General features: G+C 55.9%; 8 protein-coding genes across 8 annotated transcripts in view; 3 read left to right on the top strand and 5 right to left on the bottom strand.

Annotated features, from left to right (window-relative positions):
- The window catches only part of VDAG_08890 (uncharacterized protein), a gene marked incomplete at both ends in the record, with an annotated part of 2,336 nt that extends 1,895 nt beyond the window's left edge, over window positions 1-441 (top strand). The window contains one exon of the mRNA XM_009656693.1: window positions 89-441. Coding sequence (XP_009654988.1) covers window positions 89-441 — 353 coding nt within the window. The remainder of the gene's footprint in view (window positions 1-88) is intronic.
- A 435-nt stretch (window positions 442-876) lies between these two features.
- VDAG_08889 (NADH-ubiquinone oxidoreductase 78 kDa subunit) lies at window positions 877-3,425 on the bottom strand (the record flags this gene model as incomplete). The annotated part of the gene is made up of 4 exons (XM_009656692.1): window positions 877-994; window positions 1,052-2,956; window positions 3,031-3,166; window positions 3,311-3,425. 4 exons carry the CDS (start codon window positions 3,423-3,425, stop codon window positions 877-879), a joined length of 2,274 nt encoding a protein of 757 aa, XP_009654987.1.
- Window positions 3,426-5,478: 2,053 nt separating this feature from the next.
- Window positions 5,479-6,810, top strand: VDAG_08888 (ribonuclease Trv; the record flags this gene model as incomplete). The annotated part of the gene is made up of 3 exons (XM_009656691.1): window positions 5,479-5,684; window positions 5,753-6,647; window positions 6,799-6,810. 3 exons carry the CDS (start codon window positions 5,479-5,481, stop codon window positions 6,808-6,810), a joined length of 1,113 nt encoding a protein of 370 aa, XP_009654986.1.
- Window positions 6,811-6,905: 95 nt separating this feature from the next.
- Window positions 6,906-8,495, bottom strand: VDAG_08887 (urg3; the record flags this gene model as incomplete). The annotated part of the gene is made up of 4 exons (XM_009656690.1): window positions 6,906-7,658; window positions 7,730-7,891; window positions 7,956-8,283; window positions 8,340-8,495. 4 exons carry the CDS (start codon window positions 8,493-8,495, stop codon window positions 7,024-7,026), a joined length of 1,281 nt encoding a protein of 426 aa, XP_009654985.1. The 3' UTR covers window positions 6,906-7,023.
- A 461-nt stretch (window positions 8,496-8,956) lies between these two features.
- Window positions 8,957-9,622, bottom strand: VDAG_08886 (uncharacterized protein; the record flags this gene model as incomplete). Its single annotated transcript, XM_009656689.1, has 1 exon — window positions 8,957-9,622. The coding sequence occupies one exon, from the start codon at window positions 9,620-9,622 to the stop codon at window positions 8,957-8,959; it is 666 nt and encodes a 221-aa protein (XP_009654984.1).
- Window positions 9,623-10,863: 1,241 nt separating this feature from the next.
- VDAG_08885 (uncharacterized protein) lies at window positions 10,864-11,873 on the bottom strand (the record flags this gene model as incomplete). The annotated part of the gene is made up of 3 exons (XM_009656688.1): window positions 10,864-11,413; window positions 11,484-11,781; window positions 11,858-11,873. 3 exons carry the CDS (start codon window positions 11,871-11,873, stop codon window positions 10,864-10,866), a joined length of 864 nt encoding a protein of 287 aa, XP_009654983.1.
- Window positions 11,874-12,513: 640 nt separating this feature from the next.
- VDAG_08884 (ribonuclease) lies at window positions 12,514-14,040 on the bottom strand. Its single transcript, XM_009656687.1, has 2 exons — window positions 13,611-14,040; window positions 12,514-13,553 (listed from the first exon to the last, which is right to left on the bottom strand). The coding sequence occupies exons 1-2, from the start codon at window positions 13,941-13,943 to the stop codon at window positions 12,606-12,608; spliced, it is 1,281 nt and encodes a 426-aa protein (XP_009654982.1). The 5' UTR covers window positions 13,944-14,040; the 3' UTR covers window positions 12,514-12,605.
- Window positions 14,041-14,271: 231 nt separating this feature from the next.
- On the top strand, window positions 14,272-14,821 carry VDAG_08883 (uncharacterized protein; the record flags this gene model as incomplete). The annotated part of the gene is made up of 4 exons (XM_009656686.1): window positions 14,272-14,310; window positions 14,360-14,565; window positions 14,622-14,668; window positions 14,721-14,821. 4 exons carry the CDS (start codon window positions 14,272-14,274, stop codon window positions 14,741-14,743), a joined length of 315 nt encoding a protein of 104 aa, XP_009654981.1. The 3' UTR covers window positions 14,744-14,821.
- Window positions 14,822-15,251: the final 430 nt, after the last annotated feature.

Genomic DNA, 15,251 nt, shown 5'->3' with positions numbered 1-15,251 from the left:
TTGAACGTTTTTTTTTGTCCCGTGCCGACGCCCCCGTCGGGCCCTCTCGTCCGCGTCTCTAGAGTGAGCTTTGAAGTTAATGACACAGACCCTTACAATGTTTCCTCTCTGACTCGACCCTATCGCGTCCTCGTCCTGGAGGATTGGGCCCGCGACCCGGGCGACGGCGCCGCCGCGCGGCGGCGCTCCATGAAGGCCGTCAACCCCAACTTTGTGCCGCGCAACTGGGTGCTCGACGAGGTCATCCGGCGCGTCGAGAAGGGCGGCGAGCGCGACGTGCTGCGGCGCGCCATGCACATGGCGCTGCACCCGTTTGAGGACGCCTGGCACGGCGAGACGGTCGACGGCAGGGTCCACGAGGGCGACGCCGAGGAGGAGGCGCGGTGGGTTGGCGATGTGCCCAAGCTGGAGAGGGCCATGCAGTGCAGCTGCAGCTCGTAGTGCGTAGCATCGCCTCAAGATGACGGGCCTGTAATACACGACTATGTCCTACAATCAACGCACATAATAGTCGTCATCCATTCGTCGAGATTTGCCATGAAGCACATCGTGAGCACATCGTGAGCACATCGTAAGCACATTGTAAGCACAGCGTAAGCACATCGTAGCACATCGTAGCACATCGTAGCACATCGTAGCACACTTCCACGGCCAGAATAGGTGTAAAGCTTGAACGACTCCAACATGGGCGTATTTACTTCTTCCGCTCTTCCTCGGCCCTGCTTCGCCGCCACAACCACGCCCTCGCACCTCTTATATGTACAAGCAACGCGACGACCAACCCGGACAAAGGAGCTTTTCGTTCTTCTGAAACCCCTCTTCCCTCTGTCCCTCCCTTCAAGGTGCCTTAATTGGTACATTCGCTCCCGACACTCCTTACGCTCCGTACGCAACCTGGCCCATCGGCCTGTCCTCCTCCATGCCAGGCGCCATAAAGTTGGTCCTCGGGTCGCCGGTGGCCTTGGAAGCCGAAACACGGGCCATCGTTGGTGAGCTGTTGGTCGTGTTAGCAGGGACTTGATCAAGGTAGAAAACACGGATTCCGACTTACCTCCTCGAGATGACGTCTGTGAAGTAAAAGTTGTCGATGACCTTCTTGAGAGGGGCACCGGTGGGCTTGGAGCCCTTGTTCTGGTCCACCAGCTGCACCTTGCTGAGCTGCTGCAGGGAGACGGGCTCCACGACATCATAGGCGGCCAGCGCAGGGCTGATCTCGGCCATGCGGTCACGGACCTGGGACACGTCGTCGTACGTCAGGGGGACGCCGAGGAACTCAGAGGCGGCACGGAGGATCTTCCAGTCTGTCCTGGAGGCACCGGGGAGCGACGTGGCGGCACGCGTCATCTGAACACGGCCCTCGGTGTTGATGTAGGTACCGGCCTTCTCGGTGTAGGCGGCGCCGGGCAGAACGATGTCGGCAATCTCGGCACCGCGGTCACCGTGGTGGCCCTGGTACACGACAAAGGCATCCTTGGGAATGTCGGCAGCGTCGAACTCATCGGCACCCAGGAGCCAGACGAACTTGGGCTTGGTCGCCGCAACCTCGGCCGAGGGGGTGACGAACCCAACCTCGAAGGCACCAGCCCTCGAGGCGGCACGCTGCAGGACGTTGTAGCCGTTCCACTCGGGCGTGATGAAGTTGGCGGCGTTCTTGTCAACAAAGGTGCCGACCGTCTCGTAGAAGGCCTTGGCGTCAGCGTGGTCGGTGACGCCAGAGCCGACGATGATCATGGGGTTCTTGGCAGCCTGGAGCTTCTTGCCGAAGGGGCCGGCGAGAGCCTTCTTCAGGGCGGCGTGGTCGGTTCCCAGGTGCTCAAACTCGAAAGTCGAGTCCCACGTCTCGCCAACAACACCAATCTCGAGATCGGAGCGCAGCCACTGCTTCCTGATGCGGGCGTTCAGGACAGCAGCCTCGTGCCTGGGGTTGCTACCGACAATGAGGATGGCGTCAGCCACCTCGATACCGGCGATTTGCGAGTTGAAGAGGTAGTTGGAGCGAACGTCAACACCGTGGGAGATGGGCTGGCTGCCGGAAGGCATGTCGAGGGCGAGGTTGTCGGAGCCGAGCTTGTTGGCCAGATCCTTCATGACGACGAGGGACTCGACCTCGGTCAGCTCACCAGCAATGGCCTTGAACTCGTTGGCCTTGGGCTGGAGGGTCTGGTAGGCGCGGCCAATCTCGGTGAGGGCCTGCTCCCAGTCGGCGGGCTCGAACTTGCCGTTGCGGCGGACGAGGGGCATGGTGAGTCGCTGGGTCTTGAGGCCGTCGCAGGCGAATCGGGTCTTGTCGTTGATCCACTCCTCGTTGACGTCGTCGTTGAGCCTAGGCAAGATACGCATGACCTCCAGTCCCCTAGAGTCGACGCGAATGTTGGAGCCGAGGGCATCGAGAACGTCGATGGACTCGGAGTGCTTCAGCTCCCACGGCCTCGCGCGGAAAGCGTAAGGCTTGGAAGTCAGGGCACCAACGGGGCACAGGTCGATCACGTTGCCGGACAGTTCGGTGTTCAGGCTCTGCTCGAGGTAAGTGCCAATCTGCAGGTCGTTGCCACGGCCGGTCGAGCCAAGCTCGGGAGCACCGGCAATGTCGTTGGCGAATCGGACGCAACGCGTGCAGTGAATGCACCTGTTCATGGACGTCTTGATGAGAGGGCCAATGTTCTTGTCCTCGACAGCACGCTTGCCGCCAATCTCGTGGAAGCGGCCCCTGTCGCCACCGTATCGCATAGACTGGTCCTGGAGACCACACTCGCCGCCCTGGTCGCAGACGGGGCAGTCGAGGGGGTGGTTGGCCAGAAGGAACTCCATGACACCCTCGCGAGCCTTGTGGGTGAGAGGCGAGTTGGTCTTGACGACCATGCCAGGCTGGACGGGCCAGGCACACGACGCAACGGGCTTCGGGGCCTTCTCGACTTCGACCAAGCACATACGGCAGTTTCCGGCAATCATGAGCTTCCTGTGTGTATTTGTCAGATTTCGATTCGAGGGGAATTTCGGACGGGGTTCGGTAGGCAGCGGGATCGATCGTACTCATGGTAACAGTATCTACGCAAACGTGTCAGCAAGGCTTCGCATGAGGTGATGGCAAGGGAGGAGCATGTTGGGGACACATACCTAGGAATGGTCACACCAGCCTTTTCGCAGGCTTGGATGAGAGCAGAACCAGCTATCCCTCTTGGTCAGCAAAAGACGACTCGCCCGGCAGGCCATCAATGTTTTATTCACCTTCTATCGAAACCTTCTTGCCATCTAGTTACGGGTCAGCTACTTTGTCAAGGCCAATTGGATGGTCGGGATGGCGTTTTCATACCAATTGTGAGCTCGACTTCGGCATTTCGCTGGGTGGTGGAGGCAAAGGTGCGCGAGGCATTGGCGGCCTGCCGGCCAGTCCGCCAAGCCGAACGAGCCAGAGTATGCCGGAGCATCGTGTCGCCCTGACGGAGTAGAGGTGTAGATGGCGAACGGGAGGGGTGTTCGGCGGGAAGGGTGGGAGGCAAGTTGGTGGTGTACAGGTCGTCAGGTCGTTGACGTCTCGAGGAATCCGGATGCTCTCCGGGTCAGTTTGGTGGCGCTAGCGTCGCGATTAATTTACATCAATGCTGATTGGCCCACCGGCTCTGTGAACACACGGCTGCCTGAGGCCATCACGAGGAGCTCCACCCGCCGCCCATATCACTGCAAAATTTCCGTGCGCCGCGACAGCGCTTCCTCTTTTCCTCTCTTCTTCCTTAGAATTGTTTGGACTCATTTTATCGTAGGAAAGCTTGCCCACGCTGTTCTGCAGCGTGTCACTCGAGCCTTCCTCTATCTTGTGTCCTAGACGAATGCAACACGCCGATTATGGAAGCATGGGAGAATACCTCAATGACCGCTGCCTCTTACCGCCGGTCGTTACATACCAAGTGAAGCTGTGACGGAATGAATTGAAGCCACCATGACGATGTCTGCAGTTGTGATCAAAGCCAATCCTGGCGTTGATATGCCATAAAGCAGGTACCTGAGAAAGTGCCTGCGTCACTGCCAATCGCTGAGGCAGTCTGATTCTGGCCCAGCCCTACAATATTGTGGAGGTATCTCTCGGGGTGCGATCAAATTAACCGCTCGGCTGGGTGCTCCTGAAGGATCCCGCGAGTTGGAGCTTGTCTGGCTATCATCTGCGTCCATGGTTGTTCGGATGCATCAAGCACGCTGTTTCCTCATGAGAGCTGATCCAGTGAAGTCGCTCGCCATAGCCATCAGCCTTCAGCTACAACTAGGACAGTACCCTCAGTACCTATGGCGCCTACTCCCTCTGGCAGCAGCGAGTCATACAAACTATGAATTGTGGTTAAAACTCCAGAATAGACATGACAACTCGGTTGGCACGGAGAGTCTCCTGGGTCATGTGTTGTGCTCTTAGAATAAGCCTAGAACACCAAACCTGTAGCAATCGCCAGCACCATTCTGCATTTGTCCTACTCGCCCAGTCAACCGGCAGAAAGCTCGTCTTCAGTGTACACAACTGATATACTGGTCTCGCATGGCGTAGATGCGATGTAAATGAGACATTTTGAAAGCAGTTATCATTACTCATGTGTCACTTCGCTTTCTCGTCTAAAGATTGACTCGGGAGAATCAACGTCATTCACTTGCATTAACTTCCATACTTCAACTTGTGCTAACCATACACATGCTTTCATCCAGGCGCCTCATAGAAACGAGCAATCCGGTATCGTGCCTAGCACCTGAGCCACGACAACCTCTTTCACCTGCAAGATTGCATACGTTTTGTCAATTAAGCATCGTTCTCGGGAAGACACAGACCTCAATGATAGATGATCCTCCACTGCGATGGTGCAGGGTTATGCCACTCACATCGGTCTTGGATGGCAACATTTAGGGCCCCGAATCAGCTCAACTCTCCATATTTCCCAGACTTCGAATCTCTTGGCTCTGAGACCGCCTCTCGAATCCAGCATTTTGGCTCCGGAAAAATGTCAAGAAACGGGACCCATTACTCGAACGGTTGATTGAAACCTCGCACTCCGCATAGGTAGTTGCGGGCTTCTTAGCCCAATTGAGGCCCATTGCTCGCCGTCTAGTTGCCGATAGCCGGTTCCCGCTTTGCCCACGACCAATCGAGCACCACCTCCCAGGCACTCACCTTCCTGAAGTGACAAGTTTGCCGCTAGTTCAGCACGTGGGTTTGGGATTGAAGGTTCAGTGATAAATTGTGGTTGGAATGTGAGCCGACCTGCCGGTGCGAGGCGTTAGCACGAGGCGATATCTACAACTGTGAATCGTGGGCAACGACAATCCGGCAGAAGCTGGGCCTAGCGCCACGCGCAATCAGCGTCTATATCGGCGGAGGCCGACGTCGACAGCCCCGGAGCACGATGCTTATAAGATACATCGCGCCTGCATGCACTCCAGTGACTGCAGAACGTCAGTCCGAGAGCGCAGTATATTGCTCCACATCGGTTCTCACTCCTCCTCAACATGCACTCCGGAAAGTCCATCTTCAGCGCCAGCCTGGCCGTGAGCGGCGCTTTGGCTGCGAACTCACTGCTCTGCCCTTCAGACGTCCCTCAGAGCTGCCACAACACGACAGCTTTTGCGAACGCGTGCTGTTTCAGTGCTCCGGGAGGCCAGATTCTGCAAACACAATTCTGGGACAGCAACCCCGCCACAGGCCCGGATGATTCGTGGACCATCCATGGCCTCTGGTATGTCATCCGTAGGATCAACGCCGACACGTCTCTGACTTGCACAGGCCGGAAAACTGTGATGGCACGTACGAGCAGTTCTGCGCTCCCGAGCGGGAGTACACCAACATCACAGCCATCTTGGCCGCCGCGTCTCCGTGCTCACTGAAGTACATGGACACGTTCTGGAAGGACCAAAACGGCAACGACGAAAGCTTTTGGGAGCATGAGTTCAACAAGCACGGCACGTGCATGAACACGTTGGAGCCGACCTGCTACCCAGGCTACACGCCTGGCCAGGAGGTGGTCGACTACGTCAAGAAGACCATTCAGGTGTTCAAGACGCTCCCATCTTACGAGTGGCTGAAGAAAGCTGGCATCGTCCCGTCCGAGACCGTGACTTATACCCTGGACCAGATCCAAACCGTCCTCACCGCCCACCATGGCCACAACGTCATTGTCAACTGCAACAAGAACAAGGAGCTCAATGAGCTCTGGTACCACTTCAACGTCAAGGGGTCCATCCAAACGGGCGTTTTCGTACCCGTAGACCCCGTCGGCTCGCCTTCGTCTTGCCCGAAGGAGGGAATCAAGTATCTGCCCAAGAAGAAGGCTGGAGCAACAACCCCAGCTGCCACAACTACAGCCGCCTCCACCTTGAGCACCGTCCTCACATCCGCAGCCGACTCTACTTCTACGGCAAACCCACCCTCCATCTCTGGAAAGGGCCACCTTTTCGCAGCCTCGTCTGGCGTGTCGAGTCCCGGCTTCCTCGTCTCCGGCGGCACCTGGTACCGCGGCGGCGGCACCCCGGCTACCTTCACGGCCACACCTGCTGCGGGGGGTTCATTCACTCTCACCTCCAGCAAGGGGAACTGCGCTGTCCAAGAGAACGGGTCGCTGCTATGCGCGTCGTCTGTCGTCGCTGGGTCCTCGTTCGTCTTACGACGGTGCGTTCTTGACGTACGCCGGCTCATCTGCGTTTTACGCTGCCGAGGTCCCGGCTGGAAACACGCAGAGCACCGTCTTCACGAAGGCGAATGCTGTCACTGTGCAATTCACGTGGACCGCGGCGTAGTTGGATCACGGGACATGACTTGTGACCATCGTGTAGGACTTTGAGTAGTCGTTGTGCAGCTTTCGAAAAGATGTTTGACATGGGAGCTTGCGGGAGGCAAAAAGGGGCTGGATCGCTCGGTGACCATCACAGTACATGTCATAAGTAAATAAATGCATCAGAGTTCTAAACAAGTTAGAGAAGCCTCAAGAAACGCCGTTGATAGGCAATTGTATTTGATTCCCAATATATGGGGTATGCGGCGCTTGGCATACAAGCGACCTAGAATACAGTGCCATCGCTCTTGATGAGGATAGGGCTGGACTTGGTTTGCGGCCGGCGCTGCGCCGCGACCTCACGCCCAGACTTCCAGGTACCAGCCTCCAGCAATTGAGCCATGCTCAGCTGCACGCCCTCGCCCATGCGAGACGGAAGCCTGCCATAGAGCAGATCGATCAGCACGAGTGTCATGGCTCTCCACTCGACGATGACGTCGTCTCCCGCTTCGAACAGCGGTAGTTCCTCGCCCGACGCCGCCAGACCTCGCTCAAGAGTCTCCTTTTTCAGGACGAGCACGCCCATGTCTACGAATAAACCGCCGTTGCGGTATTCCGGCAGGGCGGTCAGGCAGTCTGCGTTGGTCCACTCCAGGCCCAAGACCCTCTGGAATGGGACCATGAGAGAGTAGGTGAGCCACTGTGTGAGCTTGTGAAAGGGTTGGATGTTTTCGGCAGCCGCATCGGAAGCGTCTGGTGCCCCTCCTGTTCGCAGAGTGCTCAAGGGCCAGGCATCCCCAATGGGCGTGCCGCCGATTGTCGTCCGATCTTTCGGCCAAGCAGGAATGAGCAGCGTCTGCAGTACATCCCATAGGAAAAGAATGTCAAGCTTGGATTCGTCTGAGGCCTCGATCAGATAGTCTATGGAACTCGTTAGCCATGAAGCGTTTTTCGTAGACAGTAAAAGGGCGAATGTTTACCAACTAGCAGACCTGGTCGGCCTGATTCTCCGAACACGTCGGGATGGGCGAGCAATGACTGTCCAAGGCTCCTGAGGAGGGCGGCACGTGAGTCGACGCCCAGCATAGGGTTGTCGCTGGTTACCTGGAAACCCTCTGCGAGCGCACTCGTCTCCAATTGTTGCAAGCCCTTGCCTGACAAGCAATGTTAGTTCAGTGTCAACAAGGCAGCACATGGTGAGTGTGGTGGTGGGGTTACCGTCGACTATCGGAGCAGATGCATCCTTCGATACAGTGAAAGCCAACGAGTTGAACATGTGCAGGCTGGCTACCGCGATACCCTCGCTTCGCTCGTAGACCTCGCCCGTCTCGGCCTCTTTGTACCGCCAATGGTCACCTGCGCCAGCATCGAGAAGGACGGAGACGAAGAAGAGGTCAATGAGGCGGCGGGTCAGCTCCTTTTCATCGCTGCCCTCGTTCTTCCACTTCTCGATGAGGTTGGCGATCCGTGGTACATCACCGACCTCGAAATGCTGCCAACGGCCGTGAGGCGGGATCGTGTGGAACCTATCGGGACCAAAGTCGCGCTGGCATCCATTTGTCAGATTGCACAAGATGTATTCAGAGGATCTTGGAAGCCAACCTTGATGACAGAGGCCACAAAGTCGACGACATCATCCAGCTTGTCTTCTCGAAGATCAAAGTGACTTAATTTTCCGGCCTTGGCAACATCTCCCACAATCTTGGCACGCTCGCGGACTGCGCGGAGAGAAAGTAGGTATTTGATGTCTGAACTCATGTTGAAGGAAATAATGGGATGAGTTCACGCCGTCTGGTCACGTTGGCAGTGACGATGTATTAGTAGAGAGCGTAGGGGGACCCCGCACTTGGTTGTCGAGATAAGGGGGGCAGTTCCCCGGGCAGGTCGGGCAACTCCGAAAACCTCCATAGATAGCTCCCTGTAGCGGTGTCTCAGGCGCTGGTGGACACCGCCAGCGTTCACGGGGAGCTGGTGATGCCCAACAACGACCTAACCCAACGTAACCCAGATGTGACACCAAGTCTCACCAAGAGAGAATGACAGAGGAACCAGCCGACTTGTCTAATTGATGTCTGTTTCCCAGGCACGCCCAAGCTCGCCCAACACAGTGAAATCTCTTGTGATGCAATCCTCCCAAGCATTTTCTGCTGTCAAGCCTTTCTCCGGGACACGAACATGCCGGCAGCAGAAACTGTACGATCGCGTCGTGAAAACGACTTCTAAGCGCTCTCGCTACGTCGTCGAGCTTCTTCCTGTACTGTCCGCGTTCTCAATGCCCTTTCTCTTTCTTCCTCAGCCTCAAGCTGTTTCTTGTACACCTCCCTTACTTTGGCCATCATGCTGTCGAATCCATCGAGGTTGCTCATAGCACCCTCGGCCGTCGTCAGCAGCTGGTACACTGTCTGCTCTCTTGCCGTTCGAGGCCACTGGCAAAGAGTCACGGGAGGCAGCGGGCGGTGCACGCCATAATCCCGCGTGGGATCCTTGGGCGCCATGACGTTCTGCATCATCATGTCGACCAGATTCTTGTCCAGCGGCGGCGGGGTCTGGGCGCCGTGCGCTGCCTCGTGGATTCGTGCGGCCTGCAGGACGCGTTGCTGCTCGCGGCGGAAGAGGAACACGATGTTGGCCTTGACATCCTCTGCGTGACTGTCGATGCGCTGGATGACGAGTCGGAGGCGGTCGGCTTCGGTCGTGGGATTGCTGACAGAACTTTTGAGGATTGACTCCTTGAGTGGAACGAAGATCGCTGGTGATATGCTGTCGAGGGGCGGGATGAGGTCTTCGTCAATTGACGCTGTGGCGCCTCCACCATTGCGCGAGCTGTCTGAGCGACGTGGCGAGAGAGGGCCCTCGTCGTGGCCGTGAGCGTTGTGTGAGGACATGAGCGGAGGAGCCGACAGAGGACTGCCCCAAAATGCAAGGAAGGCGGAGGGAGGTAAACGGTTGTGCCTTGATGGTGATATGTGCGATGACCGTCTGCCTCAAGTCCAACAGAATTCGACAGCAGCGGAGTAATTCTCCAAGGACAGCATCCTCAGGCGCATAGCTTGAGGACGACAGGATTGGAAAATACGACCAGAAGGCCCTCAAAGACCAACCATGGCCTTGCGTCGTTCGAAGACTTGATGTGATACTACCCTTCTGGAGGTGGAAGTGAGCGAGGAGGTTGTTGGAGATGTGTCAAAGGTCAGGACGGAATAAAAAAGTGGAAACAGGCGTGTCGCATTGGGGAGGAGTGCTTCTGAAGACACCTACAACGCGTCTCACAGATACCAGAACCAAACGCAGAGACCATCATTACAATATAATAATCATGCTCGCGACAGAAACCCTCCTGATGAACTCTTATCTATTCACCAGTCTAACGCACTCAGCCAGTACATGGAATGCGTAGACATGTGACTGTGGTAGTGTTACAACGGATCAAGTCCAACGAAGCACACCCCTCCGAGAATGACAACCCCGCGACTGGTACATGTTCCCCGTCCAATATATCCTAACTTAACAGAAAAGTCGCATGTGTGTGCAATGACCTCTCTTCTGGCACGAGCGAGGGCCCACGCTATTGTTAACAAATCCTTAGTATGCAACGCCTTTGGGACTGGTGCATGCCTGTGCTTGTTTCTCGTGCAAGTCTGCCTCCAGTGACCGGATTGTCAAGCTTGGTGCAAGACGACTTGGGACAACGATGGCTGGCAGCGGCCATACGCAGTCAGACCGGAGACACTATTGTCAAGCTCGAACCTTCCATCCGATGCTCTCTCATCCTTTGCTGGCATACCAGGGGGTAGGTCTGGAGCTCGAGCTAGCCGGACCATGTTCGACTGGCAGAGGTGTGCCAGGCTCGGAAGCTGGCATGTTGTCTGTATATCGTTTGTACCCGCGGCACAGGCTGAGTGATTCTGGGCAAGTCGGTCGGCTCACGCCTTCGAGGCGCGTCTGTTTCATGGTTGGCATGAACCTTGGTAGGTCTACGCCGTATAGTATCTCGGGTGGCGTCGCGTGCCGCTGTCCGCGCTCAGGCGTAACCAAGCAGACGGAGGGAAGCGGGATTCCCAACCACCCCGCAGCGTGGACGTTGAAGATGATCCGTAAGGGCACCTGTGAAGAGGAACCAAGGACGTCACCTTGATGGGAGGACGTTCCGCACGTACTCCCGGGCCAGTTTGAGACCAGCACGTACGAGGTCCTCAAGCCGCCGGTCCTTTCGCTTCCGCATCCACAGAAGAATAAAGGCCAGGAGGACAATGTCGATAGCAAGATGCTTCATGATCATCCAGACCAACCATCCCAGCCAGGCGGGGAAGCTTCGCTCCTTCTTGAACCTCCACTCTCTTCCTGTTGTGATCTGCTCGCGTAGAGCCGCTACCTCGGCTGACATCTTGACCAGCGCATTCTCAACGCTCCGGGACCATTTCGAGCCCCTCTTCGGTGCATCATCTTCTTCCTCGCCGTCTTCCTCTGCAATTGCTTGCCGTCGTGACTCCCGTTCCGCGGCATCGTCTTCGCTCATTGGGCTCAGCACTCTAAGCGGCCCCTCGGTTCCACTGGTAGGCTGGGTGAATCGACGGCCGACAAATTGGTCAGACCCTTTCGACGACGAGGCGCTAGGGCTATTGTTCTTGATCTGATTCCACACGAATTCGAGTTCGGCGACGAGTTCTTTTGCGTCTCTGATCAAGGGTTGTTAGCCGTGACCTCGGGCCGAGGGGACGGAGAGAAGGAGGAGCAGGTATGGCTTACGGTGTCGTGGCGTAGCGATGCATCGTCTCAACCAGAGCCTCGATGTACCGCCTCTTTGCCTCCGTCTTGCCCAGGCCGCTCTGTGCGTTCCACGCATCCCACTTGTCCTTCTCCCGCTGGAGCTCGTCGCCGGACAGCCCCGCGCCAGCAGCGGGGCGCTCCATGACGCCATCGACGTCGCCCTCCATGGCTTGCTTGTAGAGACCGTAGAGTCGAAGTCTGTCGGAGGGTGGTGGTCGGGAGGCACCGGTCTTTGGTATCTTCTTGACAGTGTTCAAGGCGTGGACGAACACGCGATCTGCTCGATCTTGTCAGCCTAGCTCTTGGGGAACCCCGTCGAGATGCAGGCGGATGCGAAGAGACTAGACACTCACCTACTGAGTCGGCCATGGTGGCGACTTGAGCAGACAGACACGGTGGTGAGACAAGAGCGCGATCAGTGCAGACGTTTGGTAAACAGCCGATGAATCCGAGAGCCGAGGTGACGGCAACCGTAAATGCGGGACGCGTAGATAACGATGGGTGGGATGGATGTGGTTTAGGTGCTCGATTGGCTTGGAGTCGCAGACTCTGTCGATGTAACCCGGAATTGATGTATTAGAAAGATCCCCATGCTACTGGGAAGATATGAATTATGAACGCCTTCGCAACAATCAAAAGGAGAAGATCCAAAGTGTTAGATGCGTCCGGACATGACCTGTGCCAGGACGGCGCGAGCTCCTGTAGCATTGTCACTAGCAGCATGGCACTTTTGGTCGGGAATGATTTGCCTCGGCGCAGAGACGCCGCATCCACTCTCGACCCCGAATCCCACCCGAGGACCCTGTTATGTAATCGGCACCATCCCCCGGACACGTGAAGGCGTCCATCTTCCCCACGGGGAATACTTTCCAGCGACTTGAATTGAAGAATTCATGAGGTGGTAACTTTGGCATTGGGATTGCGCTAACTGCTTTCACCTGCATGTTTGTGGTTGCTCAGCTTGGGTCTCGTTACGGACCAAATCCGAGAGACCTGAGGCGACGCATTTGAGGCAACGTCGATGACGATGAGATGGTTGTAGACTCAAGCCCATGAGTGGGCCAGGGTTTTAAGTCCGTCTTGATAGTGTACGCTCGGTTCCTACGGCTCTTGATCGTCATCATCCTCGCCAGCTGCGGCCTTCGCAGCTTGCAGCACTTGCTTCTTCTCGCTGTACTTTTTGATCATGGCCTTGTTGTCAAGGGCCATCTGCGCCGCCTTTTGCCCAGCCTCCTTCTTGTTGATGTCTGTGCCTTTTCCCAGCCACTTGTTCTTCTCACCCCATCCATCAAGGTACAGGTTTACACTATGGACAGCCAGGCGCTTGTGGAACTTATCGAACTTGGGACCGCTGGTGTCATCTTCATATCGGAGATTGATGCCCTTTGCGCCGATGAGTTGACCCAAGCGAACTTTTGCATTTAAGACCTTGTCCGGAAGAAGAGACAAGTCTCCCATTTCCAGTACAGCTTTGTGTTCGGGCTTGGTCGAGATGGTCGAGATCTGGTGCTTGATCGTCATGCTGAACAGGGCCTTGAGCCACTCCCCGGCGCGTTCCAGCCCGTGTTCTGGGTCGGAGAGGATGACAGCTGCGACATATGATTCGAAAACATCGCCGGGAACCTTCTTCCACTTCTCCTTGGACGCTTTGACTTCCTCTGGCGCCCTGACGCGCTCGACGAGGCCGTACTGAGCTGAGTACTGTCCGAGGTTCGCATTACAAATGAGAAGCTCCCGCAGTTGGGATAATTTCCCAGATGAGAAGCCTCCGAAAGTACGGAATAGCAGGGATGTCGAGATGATTTCAGTGTATGCGTCACCAAGCCACTCGAGGCGCTCATAGTTCAGGCCAGGGCCAACGGTATAGTGTGTGAAAACCGCAGTCTCCAGCTTCGGGTCTCGGATGGGCGGCAACGGCGGCAAGGAGCTTGCAATCTCATTGGTAGTAAAGGCTGACAGAATGAGGGGCGAGGGGATAGGTGAGCACGCCGGCGCAGAAGTAGATGGCTTTGGCGGGTGAATTGTCCCTTCGTCAGCATGTGTGTTACTCTGTGAAAAGAAGGGTGAGCATCATCGAAATAAATGAAGTGGCGAAGATAGACGTACAGACTGGTGTTCTTTTGAAGCCCCTGACGCGGCGTCTGGTGAGGCGACCTTTTCTCCAGTGAAGGCCGTAATGGAAGGCAGAATGTCTTGGCATGTGCCTCGTAATTTTGTTGTGAGTTTCTCTCGTCGACGAATATCAGAACTCGAGTCTCCTGCCTGAAGCGCGTTTCTCAAATCCTCGATCCTCTTGACCAGTTTGTTGGCATGCGCGAGCATAACGTCGAGGGGCTCAATGTCATTTCCAGGCGGGCCATCGATATGAGGGCGCTTGCTTGACCCTGGCCGACCTTGCAGCTCATGCGTCGGGCCTTCCTCGCGTGCTCTCTTCGACATTGAGAATGATCGCAGATTTGGGTTCTGGTTCGAGAAGAAAACCCCCTGCAGTTACGGCAAACGATAGATTTTCCTTAGTGAAAACCGCAAGATTTGTGATTCAAGAAATGAAAATAATTGACGATGTTTGCCTGGATGAAGATTGTAGGAGAAATGCATTTATGAGGTGTATGCTCCTATCCCGCATGTCAATGGCACGACAAATCAACTTATCGGATGAGGGATGGTGGATCCGTCGCGTCACTTCGGCCAACCAGGCGAATTCGAGATCGAGGTCGATCGCAAACTCGGACTTCATCTCCAAGACGCTCTGCCCTGTTACGACAAGATGAGTGTTCCACGCGCCAGGTTGCTGGACCTGATGAAGGTATACTGACTCCGCGACGGATCAATGAAAACTTATCTGACAAAAACAGGCCCAATGCCAGATCTTCGCGACGACATATAACCCCGAGGGCGTTCGAATGGGTAACAAGGTCCTCCGCCAACGACTCAAAGGCCCAGCTCTCGCCTCCTATTACCCCCGAAAGGTCGTCGACATCCACACAGTCATGAAGTCGTTCGGACCTCACCTCACTACATTCGACTTGAAGAACGAGGAACGTCTAGATCACATCGCTTCGTACGTTGGGACAATGCAGATGGCAATCTCGGACGGCACGCTGACCGATAGAACAGACGCAAAGCTCGGGGGAAGGGCGCACCCACGAAAAAGAAGACAAAGAGTCAGTTCTCTCCATGAGCGAACATTTGTGATACATACTGACATCGCCGCAGCCCCGCCGAAGTCCAGAAAATAAATGTATACCACACGAAGCGATCGAGTTTAGACACTTTGTACCATACTGTCCAACAATTTTTTACCCAACTGTTCTCCCAGAGTCCCCCGAATTTTGCTACTGTCATGTTCACAGCGTTTCGTGCTTATGCCAGTGGGTGTCGGTCATCGTACGACCCCGTTCAGGGGTCGTGGTATGCGCACCGCGATATCGACCAGGCCTTAGACATTGAACCGGTATTCCTGGCATGGACCTCTACTGAATCCTTGCAACCGAGCTTAGTTGATCTGCTAGAGCCACTGTTGACTCTGCGACGCCAGCTGAGATGGTGATGCTTGATTTACTCATATGAACATACCAGCCAGGGGTGTGTGCCTTTTGCAGTTGATCAGAGTGTGAAGGGTGATACTTCAACCTTGCTACGACCCGGCGTCTCTCGCTAGTTGGATGTTATAAAAAACATTCCTGCCCCTTTGCGACCTGTGGTGGATGCTGGCCTTGTAATGCATCCAATTCACATCGCGGCCGT

The sequence above is a fragment of the Verticillium dahliae genome, genomic scaffold (genome assembly GCF_000150675.1).
Source record: "Verticillium dahliae VdLs.17 supercont1.24 genomic scaffold, whole genome shotgun sequence".
NCBI lineage: Eukaryota > Fungi > Ascomycota > Sordariomycetes > Glomerellales > Plectosphaerellaceae > Verticillium > Verticillium dahliae.
This window is presented reverse-complemented; position numbering and strand designations above follow the sequence as displayed.